At 42.8% G+C, this 13,546-nt stretch overlaps 1 protein-coding gene across 1 annotated transcript; it reads right to left on the bottom strand.

Annotated features, from left to right (window-relative positions):
* Positions 1 to 1,689: 1,689 nt before the first annotated feature.
* clcf1 (cardiotrophin-like cytokine factor 1) lies at positions 1,690 to 7,468 on the bottom strand. Its single transcript, XM_020591578.1, has 4 exons — positions 7,448 to 7,468; positions 6,928 to 7,074; positions 4,862 to 5,356; positions 1,690 to 4,827 (listed from the first exon to the last, which is right to left on the bottom strand). Exons 1-4 carry the CDS (start codon positions 7,466 to 7,468, stop codon positions 4,039 to 4,041), a joined length of 1,452 nt encoding a protein of 483 aa, XP_020447234.1. The 3' UTR covers positions 1,690 to 4,038.
* Positions 7,469 to 13,546: the final 6,078 nt, after the last annotated feature.

Here is a 13,546-nt window from a genome sequence, read left to right as displayed (position 1 = left end):
CATAGCAGGTGACCACAGGAGAAAATAGGGAAATTTCACAGATTCTTGGAGTTTTCCTTTAAGACTCGAATGGAGTTTGGAGCAAAGGGGCCAGAAAAAAAGAACAGAAGAGATGCTTTCTGGGCCAAGATGGCTCGCACTTCAGCTCCTCTATAGACTGTAAGTCTTGTATTAGCTCGTAGCCTGCCAATCAGACAGCCAGGCCTGCCTGAGCAGCAGAGTGTTCTTCTGTCAGCAGCAGCTGCCTGATAGACCAAGCCAATAATGTCGAAGCCTTGTCACTCACAGTGTCTGTTCTTACTGAAGGACTCACCAGCTGAGTCATACTAACAGGATTCCACTATTCTGTTAGCTATTAGTTACAGCAATTTGTCTGTGCTTTGCTGACAGAGAGAGACAGAGAGAGAGAGAGAGACAACTGAGTGATGGCTGTTAGATCGCTATGGTTGACAAGCCTCATTCCAACGAATTTCTGACACATAAAGATAATGATTCACACACGTGCTGTATTTGCAAGCCCACACAGAGGCAGACAATACACACACACATATACAGACTATGCAAAGCTGCCTTTGTTGACTACTGGCAGCCACTCAGTCACTGCTTATTGAATGTAAAAAACACACTGGCGTATGTGTGTATATACAGGGTACGTGTCACGCCTCTGTCACTGTTAACCCTTTCCCCCACCTAGTGAGAGTCACGAGTGTGTGCGATGATGTGTCAGCACTGACTCTGTCGACCTCCTATGTAAGTCACTTCCTGCTCAGCTAATGCCACTTTTTAAGGTTCTTGTGTGCACTTGTTTGGCAGAGCATGGTCCATGTTTGTGTGTTTGCCACTATGTGTGTGTGTGTGTGTGTCAGAATGGGTGTGTGCAGTTGTGTGCAGGTGTGTACTTTGGAGGTGATGGAAGGGAGATTCTCATTGATCCTTTAATATCTGGCCTGAGGCAAGGAGAGGGAGCCAGAGAGCTGCAGAGCATGTGGGAAAAAAGTGTAGAGGAGAGCAATAAAGACAAACATGAAAGAATGGAATTAAGATAAAAGGTGATGAAGCGATAAAAGAGTGGCTGTGGAAGACAAGGGAAGTACAAAAAAAATGATAAGAGGCAGAGGCAGCGACAGAAAGAATGGTGGCATTGAAACAGACACAACAAGAGAGCTGGGTGGTTAATGGGATTACGAGGGGTGTGTTTGTACCTGTGCCTGTTTGCACTCTTGTAAATCCTTCACTGTCACGGGTCAGAGGGATGTTTTTTTGGGGGGAAGAGGAGCTTCGTGAGATAGTATGATGAGAAAGGAGAGCAAAGGAGGGATGATGCAGTGGAAGGTGGGATGACAGAGATGAAAGGAAAAAAGAATGATCATAAATTTTCACCTGGACAGACAAATAAAAACTCTCTCATGCCCCACCTCCCTCGCTCCATTTTTTTGCCACGAATATGAGCCAGCCATTGTTTTCCAGTAAACGCCCTGACCCCAAACTCCTCTCCCCTCATGTCAATCATCTGAAACCTTCCCTGTAAAACTAAAACAAACAAAAATCCCATTTGGATTTTTTTTTTTCAGTCTCTCCTCCCAAATGACCAGTAACACAAGGCTGTGTAGAAAAGCTAGTATTTATTCTCTCTTGAGTTACAGTACAGTATTTTCACACTGGAGAAAAATAAATAAACATCTTGTTCAATAAATAGGCTAATATAGAGATATGATTTATAACCTTTAGCCACAACATCCAAGGCACAATGACGAGATGTAGCTACATATTTTACTGAAGAGAAATTAAGCCATCTGTAAATTGCCAAGGGGAAAACTTCGATATCATGTTTTGAAAGGCAGTGTGTCTAATTTGTGTGTTTAGGACTGTACTTACAGGAACGGTTTGACATTTTTGGAAGGCTCACTTTCTTGCCAAGAGTCAGAGGAGAAGATTGATATCACTCTCAGGTTAGTTTCTTAAATATGAAGCTCAAGCCGCAAGTTAAGCCGTGTCATAGATACCCACAGTGTAGGCTTTGATTTATGGTTCAGCGTCACCTGCTGATAGCACCACAGCAACATTAAAATGGGTATACAGCTATTGATCAGGTTAAGTGATGCTTTTAATTATGTTATCCAGAGTAACTGTGTTTAAATTTGTGATGCGAGCATCAGTGGGAGGGTCCACGTTGTTTCATTACAATGGGCTCTTTGTACAGCCGTTGTATTTACACTGTTTCATGCATTTCAATGCTAACTAGCAGAAGCTATGCAGTGGAAACAGCTTTGCTAGATGTGCCATCCCAAAAAGATTATTGAATAAGTTTTCAACTTGTCTTCTCTCTGATTCTACAGCATCAGAAACGTGTAGGACAAAACATAAACAGCTCATGTTGACCATCTACATGTAGCATTTCCGTAGCTGGTGTAGCCTGAATGTGCAGCTACATTTCTGAAGAGGAGCTACAATGAAGCCTGTGCACATACAGTAGCTGTGGCATAAGACCTTACTGCAGATGTGTAAATGGAGCTTGAGAGCACAGAGAAACAGCCTGCCTACCTCTGCCTGAAGGTAAATAAATCTGACAAGATTTCTAAAGCTCACATACACACTGTGTTTGATTAACTTGTACACAAATCAAAGGGGAAAACCTAGAATTTGTGGTTTTAGAAGGAGTTATATCCTGGAACTGCTTCCTAAAGAACCACAGTTTATCCACCACTGGTGTAAAAGTGACAAGTCACTGTTTTATGCGGGTAAAGTGTTGGACTATCTCTTAGCTTAGAGCAGTGACTTCCTGGAGTCTCTGCTGTATGCTTGGCAACCTCAAGGATTTTGGCAAAGTGCGAAAATTAAAACGAGCTACACTGTTTTAATTAATTAGCTTTAGAAGTGCTTGCTGGATACACTTTGTACTTTTGGACAGAGCCAGGCTAGCCGTCCCCCTCATTTCCAGTCTTTATGCTAAGTCTGCTGGCTCCAGCTTTATATTCAGTCATGTATTTGTTTTAATCTTCTCATTTAAGGGAGTTAAAAAGCAAGAAAGCAAAAATACCAGTGCCTAAAATGTCTAAATGATTCCTTTAAACACTAAAATAATGATATCTGAGGTTTTTAAAAGAAAATGCTTCACCTGTTAAACATTTTAAGATTGTGTTACATATTTTTCAGTTGTGTGAAATCATTAAAGGGTGATACAACAGCACAGAAGTGAATGGCAAGTTAAGGCACCAAATACCACAATAAATCTGTGTGTGTGTGTGTGTGTGTGTGTTTGACAACCTCTCTGTCTAGACACTATGTGTAGCACTGTTGTGGAGTTACTGTAACTGACCAGTCAACTTCTGATTACTCAGCAGTAACCCTGTGCCTGTTATTTCCAGCGATCATGCCCCTGACTCACGCCTCCTCCGATCTTCCTCTCCTTTTCTGCCTCTTCCTCTTCCCCTTTGTGCCCTCTTCATCCCTCTGACCATGTCCTTCCCTTTTGTCTTTAACCCATTCAGAATTTTCCCTGATTCTCTGTGAGAAATTGAATGTTTGCTGATTCACACATCTGGGATGACCGAATCAGTTTTCGCTCAATGACTGCACTGTCTGTCTCACTGACTGTCACTCATTCTACCCCTGTGTGTGTGTGTGTGTGTGTGTGTGTGTGTGTGTGTGTGTGTGTGTGTGTGTCTAACCACCTACAGTGGTATTTCTGTTGATCTATGAGCCGTGAAGTCCGGTAACTCAGCCCAGGCTCAGTGTGTCTCGCTCAATGAGCTGCTATGTGCATTAGACGGGTGACAGTGCTGGTAATGTGTTGGCTTTGTGTGTGTGATATTCCATTAGCTCTTCTGGTGACCTGCCAAAAAGTCCTTCATTCACTTCTCCCACTACAGAATGAATGAATGTGTTAAGCATGAATGTGTTTATGTGCTATTGTCTGTTACAGCTCTCTGTTAGTTTCCACTCAGATTTTGTGCAAATAGTAGATTTCCGATATACTGCACAGTCATGTGTTTGTGTGTGTGTGTGTGCTCTCTCAGTCTCCAGCCTTGTCTCAGTGTATCAGCCTCGAAGTCTCCTCTTGAGACGGTTGAAGTCTTTCGCTGATCGCCACAGCCAACTCTGCAGCTCTCGTAATATCCAAAATCCCTCTACCTTCCTGGCAAAGTCGTTCATGGTTGGCTGCACTGACAGGAGTGAAGAGGAGGATGAGGAGGGGGAGGAGAGGAGAGGAGCCAGAGGCGGTGAAAGTAGGGCAGTGCCCTTTCGTAAAGATAGAGGGACCGGTTGGGGGACAAGGGTGTGCTCCTCACTTGTTCCAAACTGGTAGAGGAGGGAGAGGGTGGATAGGGGAGATTGGAGAGTCGGGGGGAAAAGGGAGCGAGGAAGTCGAAGCTGATGATGAAAAGTGGAGGAAGAGGAGATGGTGTCCATGTCTATTTGTTTCTCCTCCTGCTCCACCTTTAACTCTCTGCTTCTCTCTATATTAAATCCATCCTCCCTCCTGAGTGTGTCTGGGTGATGTGAGTTCAGGGTGTAGCTGTACTGATTGTTGGTGTTGGTTGGGATGGTCGGTTGCTGAATGAAGCTGGAGCTTTCTGTGCCTGGGTACAACACTTCAACCCTGTGTACAGGCTCCTCTCCTTCTCCATCTTGGTTGAAACTCAGCAACCTTCTCCTCCTCCCCCATCTCTCCACCCCTCTCTCTTGCTCCAGCCCTTCTTCTGTCTCCTCCCCTACTATCTCTTCTTCTACTATCTCTTCTTTGCTGGCAGCCCATTTCCCACTCTCAGACTCTTCCCTCTTCCCTCTCCTCCTTCTTTCTCCTCTTTCCTTCTCCCTTGATCCACCACTCCGCCCTCCAGCTGTGGTCTCCTACAGTGACAGCGTCCTCCCTCTCTCCCCTGACCACCCTCCTCCCGTTGCGTTTCTGGTTGTTACGCTGAGTGGACTCTGTCCTTGTCCCAGTTCTAGACCTGTACAGACTGTGACTCATCAGTGGAGCTGGTCGCTCGTTTCCTGTCCCCCTCTGAGGGTACTGCAGCTCGCCAGCATTATCTCCACTGTTCGCAGACGCAGGAGGAAGTGTGTAACCAAGGGTAGTCATCAGAGCAGATATTGACCCCAGCAGTCCATCCAGGCCTGTGCAGAAGTGCAGCAGGGAGGTCTTAAGGGAGGGGCAGAGGGTGGATTGGGCCAGCTCCCTGACAGCTGCCAGCAGCACAGAGTAAGCCTTTTGGTTCTGGGCAAGCCGAGCTTGGTTCTCCAGGCCATGCCACAGCTCCAGACGGGTGGCAGCACTGGGTAGAGACAAAGCTGTGCTGTTGGGCCGTGGAGGGGAGAAGTCTTTCTCATTAAATGGAGGGCCTAGATAGGTGAGCTGGAAGAGATAAACAGCAATGAGAAGACAAGATGAGAAAGAAATGTGGACTAGATTCGGATCCTTTTCTTTTATTGCTAATTTTCATACATTTTGGGTCATCATTCATTATAACAATTTACAAAGCTTCATAGAGCAAGAATCATAAGTGAAAAGATGATCAGAGCAGCTGCCCCAAAACCCTTCAGTGGAAGGAGCCCAGGAGGCCTCCTGATCAGATGCCCAAAGCACCTCACATAGCCAGTTTATCTAAACCACATAAATGGAAGTTCAAATCAAAGTGAAGCTCCTGTCTTGTCTGTCATGATCCATCATTACACAGGAAAATTGTACGCCCACAGCCAAGCAAGTAGAGTAGGTCAAAGTTGAACATCTAATCTTTAGCGGATGTTTCCAGAGGTTTTTCTTTGTTTTCTCATATAAGTTAGTTTGGCCAACCGGAAGGTTTTAATAACCTTAATAAGAAAGATGTCAGAAGTAACACAGTAAAGCCCAAGTCAGATCACATTCTTCAAGTTAGTTAAGCATAATAAAGTGTAACAATACTTTAAAAAAGCAATAAAATTTCTTGGTTGGGTACAGTACTTTCTCAAGCTTTGTCATGTCAGAGGCAGCGACACTGCAGGAAGTGTCGGTGGGACGTACAAAGAAATAGCTAAAAAAATTCCTTGAACCTGCACATAGCCTTTTTTACTTTGATATATTAGTATGGATTAAACAAATAAATGCTAATTAGTTAGCTCTAGATATGGTGATACTCTTGAACAAAGTTGGGCAAGCTGTTTCCCTGTATCCACTCAGTATACTTAGCTAAGTTAATAGGTTTCTGCCATTGCAGCATCATATTTAGTGACCTTCTCATCTAACTTTAGGAGTATTTCACTAAATGTCAAATGGATTCCTTAAACCTGCCGTAACTGATTTTTTTTTTCTTGGCTACTTTGGGGCAGCAGAAACATGTTGCAAACATTGTGACATGAGTTGATACTGTATGCCAAACTTGTCAGCAAATGGTTACTTATTAACACATCCAGCTGTTCAGGAACATTAACATTCATTTGGAATCATGTGTTTAGACAACAGGTAAATTTAAGTCCAGTATTCACTCGCTTTTACCTCTGTTTTTGGCCTTCACCAACTCCTGAGGGAAATAGCTGGCTCTTTAGCGGTTACAATAGCTGCTCCTTGAGAGCTTTTCTTTACTGAAAACAGCTTGCCTGCTGCAGCTGGTGGAAGTAAGAGTGAACCCAAACAGTGGATTGGGCATCAAACAGAGCTGAAACACGTGATGAAGCTCTGCAGAGCTCTTTTCTATAGGTCCATTAACACCAGCAACCCTATTAATATTTTCACATCATCATTTAATAGATCATTTTAAATTATTTATTTATTTATTGTATCTGCTTTAATGGGAACCTTTGTAGCAATGTTTCTAAATGTGATTAAGTTTCTTCAAAGGTGAGCTGTGTTTGATAATGACCTTGTATATTTTGACCATGACTTATATATATGTTTGTTGTTGGCTTTGATCAAATCAATGAGATTGTACAGGAAAAGAATCACATACTCACATATATGTCTTTGATTTCTTTAAGCTGATATTCCAGGTACTTGGTCAGTTCGTATGTGCTTTCTATCGAGCTCCTCTCACTGGCCAGGCTGTGTGATGAATCGAGAGCAGTTGCCACGCAATAGCAAGATAAGATGGTGTTGATGGACTGTGGAGAAATTAAATGTAATAAAAAAAAATTAAAAGACTGAGATTAAATCTCAGAGAGACAGTGTCAGGCCTGTTGCTTTAATGACATGGACATTATAGGTCTCCATGTGATAATTAACACGCACTGTAGAGGTATTTGTAATCATAACAATGAGGTGAAGTTGATCTCAGCCATTATTTTCTCAGACACTTTGTGATTATAACTTAGAGTTTTTAATGAATTTGATGATTTGAGAACTCAACAGACAAAAACCTCCAGCGACAGTTTCCAGGCTTCACTACAGTCTCTGCACCATCACACTGTTTATGGGAATTTTGACAATATTCAGGTTTATTTCTTTGTCTCTATGGCAATGGCCCCGTCTGTTTACATATCGCCAGGTCAGAGTCATCTTACCTTGCCAATAAAGCTTTTTCCATTCCTAATCTAATTTTAGATGTTTCTGGCTGTCAGACGTTTATTCTGGCTTCAAATAAAACCTTGCTTAATGGCTTCAGACAGGCAGACAAATGGCTCCTATGTTCAGTGTACCAGCCTGTAAGGCAAACAGCTGGTTAAACACACACACGCAAACACAGACGCACATACTCACAAGTTCATTTCTGATGATATCCCCAAAACAAAGACATGTGTCTGTCTTTCCAGTCACAAAAATTAATGTGTTTGTATCAGTTATATGTTTGCTGTGGACTTCTTGTTTAGGTTTCAGAGTGTTTGTGTAGGTGTTTTACGTTACTGTGTGAGTGTTTGTGAGAATGTTTGTAGCTGTAATTATGTATGTGGATTAAATTCACATCACTGTGAGTGTATACAATGACTTTCAGTTTGTGTGTGTATACTGGTAAGTGTGTGTATGTGGGGGGGGGTTATAACACTAAAAACCTTTTAGTGCCCTTGTCTCTGGTTTCAAACAGAGAAAATTGGAGCTGAAAGGTGGTTTTCAACATTAAAGGACTTCGTGTACGTCCACGTCTTCTCAACCTGTGCCTGCGTTCCCTGGACGCTTTCATTTTCACACTTTCTCTCTTTACTTTCAAACTCTCTCGCTCAACGCTTCCTCGTGCCCTCACTTGAGCATGACACATTTCTTTCGTCGTCTCTGCTCTCTGTCATCCTTTTCTATTCTCTCCATGCTTTCACTCATCCTCCTGACACACAGACGCCAAGCAGTGATTCATGCTTGTAATTAAGGGCAAAACATGCTGTCGTTTAGCAGGTGTGTAATATGTATTGCACAATGTGTGTGTGTGTGTGTGTGTGTGTGTGAGACCCTGTCAGCTTTCTCTCTTTCGCTCACTCTGCCTTTCTCTGACACACCTCAGGCCTCCTGTAGATTCACATGCCTAATCCCACACTCTCCTCCTTTCACCTCTCCACTTTTCCCCATTTTTTTCTTATCTCCTTTCTGCCTTGGGTCAAAATAACAGCAGCCAATTAATCCCGATTAGCTCTCTCTGCTGCCCCTTTTTTCTTTCCCTTTCATCTCTCCCATCATAACAAGACCCCAGGAGGAATCAGTGAATATCGTAAACGCCTTACAAGACGTTTACTTTCATTACGTTTTCAGTGGTTCTAAGAAAACAAGTTCTGACGGAAAACAGTCAACACCTTTTTCCTCTGACTCAGCCGCATTTGAGGTATTAGCTCTCTGACAGGGCTAGGTAGAAACTTATAATCTCTACTCGATTACTGTATACACAAAAATGTACAGTGTGTCCTCAGCAAACAAAGAATGCCTCATGACTTAACTGTTTTCTGTGCCTCTAAAGTAACCAGAAAGAAAATAAAATGAAAAACAAACATTTACAAATGAGAATAATCACTTTGATTATGGTACAAATTGCAAGGATGACTTGTAACAAAGAGTAACTGTGATGGCATCTGCTTTCAAAGTTGCCTGCTCTGCACCCAAACTAGCGTAACAAGCTCAACCTTACTTAAAACATGCTATTCATCAAATAACTTGAGCTTTGGTGACAGGTTGAGTGACAGATTGGGAAACTGGCAGTTTCAAATTAAAATAGGATTAAAAATACTTGTCATGGAAGTGACATGAGCAAACAAACTCAGTGAGCTGCTTCATGAAAACAGCCTCCTTCACAGCTGGTGACTTCTCCACTACCTGTTGACCCCGAGTAGTCGGCTACATCAAAGCATCCTCCAGACTTTCTTCTAAATCACTGTGGTTGGGCCCAGGCAACTCTCACACACTCCCACACACACCTTGAAATCAGTCAAACAGCACTGCTCCTGTCAGCCAAGACTCCTCCGATCTCCATTCAACCACAAAAGCCTCATCACCTGTCAGAAGCAATCCGCATCTTTCAGCGACGCCTGAACATTTGGAGCTCATCAAGCCGTGGGCTCCTCCCACCGCACATCCTCCATTAGCATCAAAACACCTCAAAATCAACACCGCATCACTGACTCTCAGAGTAAACAGCCCCGAAGGAAAAAGACAAACAGTGTGCAAAAGTGGGGTTGCGTTCAGAAGGAATAAACAGGTACCAAAAATGAGTCTGGGATAGAGAAAGAAAATTATCCTTGGCAAAAATCAACCCAAAATGTTCTAAAACGTTTCCTTTTGTCTGCAGCCACATGCCGGGAGATGATTGCCAGACGTGAAAGGCTCTTGTTGTTTTGATTGAACACTGACATGTCTAAAAGCATCCTGCACTGTGACTAAAAACAACCCTCTTTTGTACGAGTAAACTGAGATAACTCAAACTCAGAGCCATGTTGTTGTTATATAATATTATTATAATAGTCGGCACATAGCCTGACTTCAAGGCGCGCCCCACAGGCTTGGGGCTGTGTCTGTGTACCTGGCTGTGGAAGCACACTCTGCAGGGCAGGGTTGAAACCAGAACATTCTCCGTGGGAGGATTGCGTTACAGCAACACAGGGGTCCCCTACAATGGCCGACCGTGACCTGCTTCTGTGACTCTACATATAACGATTAGACTTACACATATGCATTCACAGGGGAGATCTATTATTCACAACAGATTGTATTTTTATCTTTGGCTTGTTTGCTGATGTAAAGTCAGATCTGGCTGCCATCTGCAAGACAAAGTTGAACATGAGGTTGTGTGCTCCATATAGGTCAGAATGAAACACAGGGTCAGGGTTCAGAGGTGAACTTTGGTGTAAAAGGTTGTGTTTAGGGGCAAAGCATGCCTTGTTACACACTTGACATTTTACACGCCGGATAGTGTTTGTGGGTGTTGCACCTCTTCCGTCTTAGAGAACAAGTATTTCATCTTTCCCAACATGCACTACCATTTGAGGTTTTAAACAAGTACTGAAACCCTTATTTGACATTGTGGGAAAACCATACGCAAGCAAAGCTCTCCAGTCTGGTGCAAGAAAACTAGCTCTGGTGCCAAAAAAGGCTGCCCTCCGTTTCTCTGGCCACGTGAAAGTGGTCTTAAGCAGAGAGGAAACAGCAGTATGTGGAAGATCCAAATAGATGTTTATCATTTCCAGGGCAACACTGATTAGGATACAGTGAACTGCCATGTTATACTTGGCGAACGTACACTATAAGACTCTAACAAGATTTAACATCAGTCAAAGCATGGTTCTGGAAAAAGGTTGAGATATCATCTGTGTTTTTCTAGAACCAAAACTCCTAGCTTCAGGCTACATCCACCAACTCTTCACCCTTCAGTAGCATCGAGTCATGTGCAGAACCCCACTGCTGCATCAGAGAACAACACAGGACATTAAGTGCAGAAGCGACTATTGCATCCATGCTGTGGTCCTCACATGGGACATGGCACTATACTGTATGTCATGTTGTGAGTGACTTGAGAGACAGATTTAATCCAGTATTAGGTTGTCATTTTGGGGATAATCACTTTGGAATAATGAATGACCAGTCACAAGTTGGAATAACGGGAGGTTTTCCTGACCTTCCTATTCTGCCTTTGTTGGGTGAACACCATCATTTACTAGCTTGAAAGAGTTTTTAATTTCATTTGAATCATATTTCACAGTCTTCTTCATTAAATGAACAACCAACATTTTGCACTTTTGACACCCAACATCACTGGAGAATGTTCCACTCAGTGAAGAAGACTGTGGAGTACTGTTGTTAGTTCCAGAAAAAGCTAGTAAGTGACGCTTGAGTCTAAAGTAATCCTTCTGATAATGTAGACACCAAATATGGTTAGACATTACATTGAATTACTTTCAGATGTTACTATTACCATTGTTTTTAACTTCATGTGTCACTTTTTTTTTCTCAGAATGTGCACCCCTCCACTGCCTTGTCTTACATGTTTGTTGTCATCTAGCTAACATGTCAGTGACAGAGCTGCAGGCTCAGTTCGGCTTTGTTGTCATAAAAGACCGATCAGAGCCAAATCCTTCAAAGCTATTTTTGTTTCTTGCATCATTTTTTAATTACTGTGCTGCACTGTACCTGATGGCAATATTGCCATCTGTCCTAACACTAACCCAGAACATAAACACATCTGTGCAGGATGCCATGGGCAAAAACATGCAATAACAGAGGCAACGTGAAGGCCAGAACCACAGGGGTAGTGGACAGAGATGCAGGTTTGGGCCGCCAGCAAGGTGAGCTGGGATGGTGGGGGGGGTGGGGGTTTGACAGCCTGGGGTCAGGTTCAGTGTTTTGTCTCTGTGTACAGTTACAGGCCAGATTTATATGCAGTCTGTACTCAATCAAAAATGCATTCCTCCACTAACTCAACACACACAAACATGCACACACGCATGCACACATATGTATCCAGATTGCGTACTGGAGCATAAATCCGTGTATGCACAGACGAACGTTATACTGAATAACTTATAACATATAAACAACCCAGTGTGCACTCAAGCACACGCTCATGCACATACATGCACTAACACACACTTTTCCCATCTCCTCTCCCATGAGATTCCTTCCTCTGGAGTTTGCAGAATTTAAATCTGATCCTCTTGGCACTAGACACACACTGGTGTTGCCAACAACACTGACAATGACCCAAAAACAAAGGCAAAAGAAAACACACATTAAAAAAAAAAATAATCCAACAAAAATCATTTTTATGCCCAGAGAGTCTCCGTGCAACCATTTCTCACTAGCGGCATATCAGTGTCCTCTATCTACTGTGGTTCCCCTTCTTGCCTTGCTGTCTGTCTCCCTCTTCACCTTATAAGCCAATATATCCTTGCCTTTTTTTTTTTTAAATCTGTGGATTCCAGTCGCTCCATGCTTTATCACCATGTTTGGTTTCAATTTTATTGCCGCTTCATCTGTCCACCCCCACCCTCCCACTCCCACCCCCCAAATCTTCCTGAAACATCAAACTTCCATTTTTGAGTCTCCTTCCTTTCGCTTCCAAATTACTGTTGCCCTCTCTTCCTTTCACTAATTGACTCCACTCATTCCCTCCATCTACATCTTTTATTCCCTCCATCTTCCTTTTCAGACCTTCAGTTTTTAATTTACCCCCCCACCCCCGCTCACTACCCTCAACCCAGCTATTCCCCATGTGGACATCATGGTTTTCTCTTTAAAACAATACCTAAAAGGGCATCAGACAAGAACTCACCACTGAATTTTAAATTCTCTACTCTGTAACCACGTCAATAGAACGTAGGAGCACAGTCAGGGAAGGTCAAACATATGCATAAATACGGCTCTGAATGTTGTAAGGTACTCTTACTATCGAGTATAGAGCTGAAACAGTTGGTTTGATGATTGACAGAGCTTTATTGAACAACTACTCTGGCTTCTCATTTAGGGAAAATTTCAAGTAAAAAATGTTAAATATTTTCTCATTCAAGCTTTTCATTTGTAATGATTTGCTATTTTTCTGTCTTTCAGGGTTGCCTGAGTACATTGTGAGAATCCCTCCATTCTATGCAAGTGAAATGGGGCAATGGTGTCTCAGCCTCATTTGGAGTTAGCAGTGGTGTCAGATCAGGGGGAATTGTGTCCCTGCTTCTATTTAATCTTTATATCGATGATCCATCCAAGCAGCTGAAAGCCTGTAAATCTGGGTGTATCATGGGAAACACTCTTTTGAAGCGCATGTAGGCCCATGAGCTTGCGGTTCTCTGGACACCAGCAACACCTTACTAAATGCTCTGAATACAGCGTGGAGCATGATATCAGATATAATGCTAGTAAGAGTGTTGTCTTGGTCTGCAGAACCAAAGACGATAAATGTCTGAAATGTCCTGTTTTTAAACTGTCTAATAATGATCTCTGTGCCTGTAACAAGGTGAAATATCTCGGACATTTTATCACAGAACAAATGACAGCTGATGATGACGTTTATAGGCAATGCCACAAGATGTACGCGCAAGCAAACACTCTTTTGCACAAGTTTGGTATGTGTACAGATATAATGAAGATTGCCCTGTTCAGAGCATATTATACACCCCTATACACTAAACTGTGTGGCCAAACAACAAACAAACAAGCGCACAGAGGCTTCAGATATCC

Source organism: Monopterus albus, unplaced genomic scaffold, assembly GCF_001952655.1.
Source record: "Monopterus albus unplaced genomic scaffold, M_albus_1.0 scaffold2.1, whole genome shotgun sequence".
Taxonomy (NCBI): Eukaryota; Metazoa; Chordata; class Actinopteri; order Synbranchiformes; family Synbranchidae; genus Monopterus; species Monopterus albus.
The sequence above is the reverse complement of the archived record's forward strand: the minus strand, read 5'-3'. Positions and strand labels throughout refer to the sequence as shown.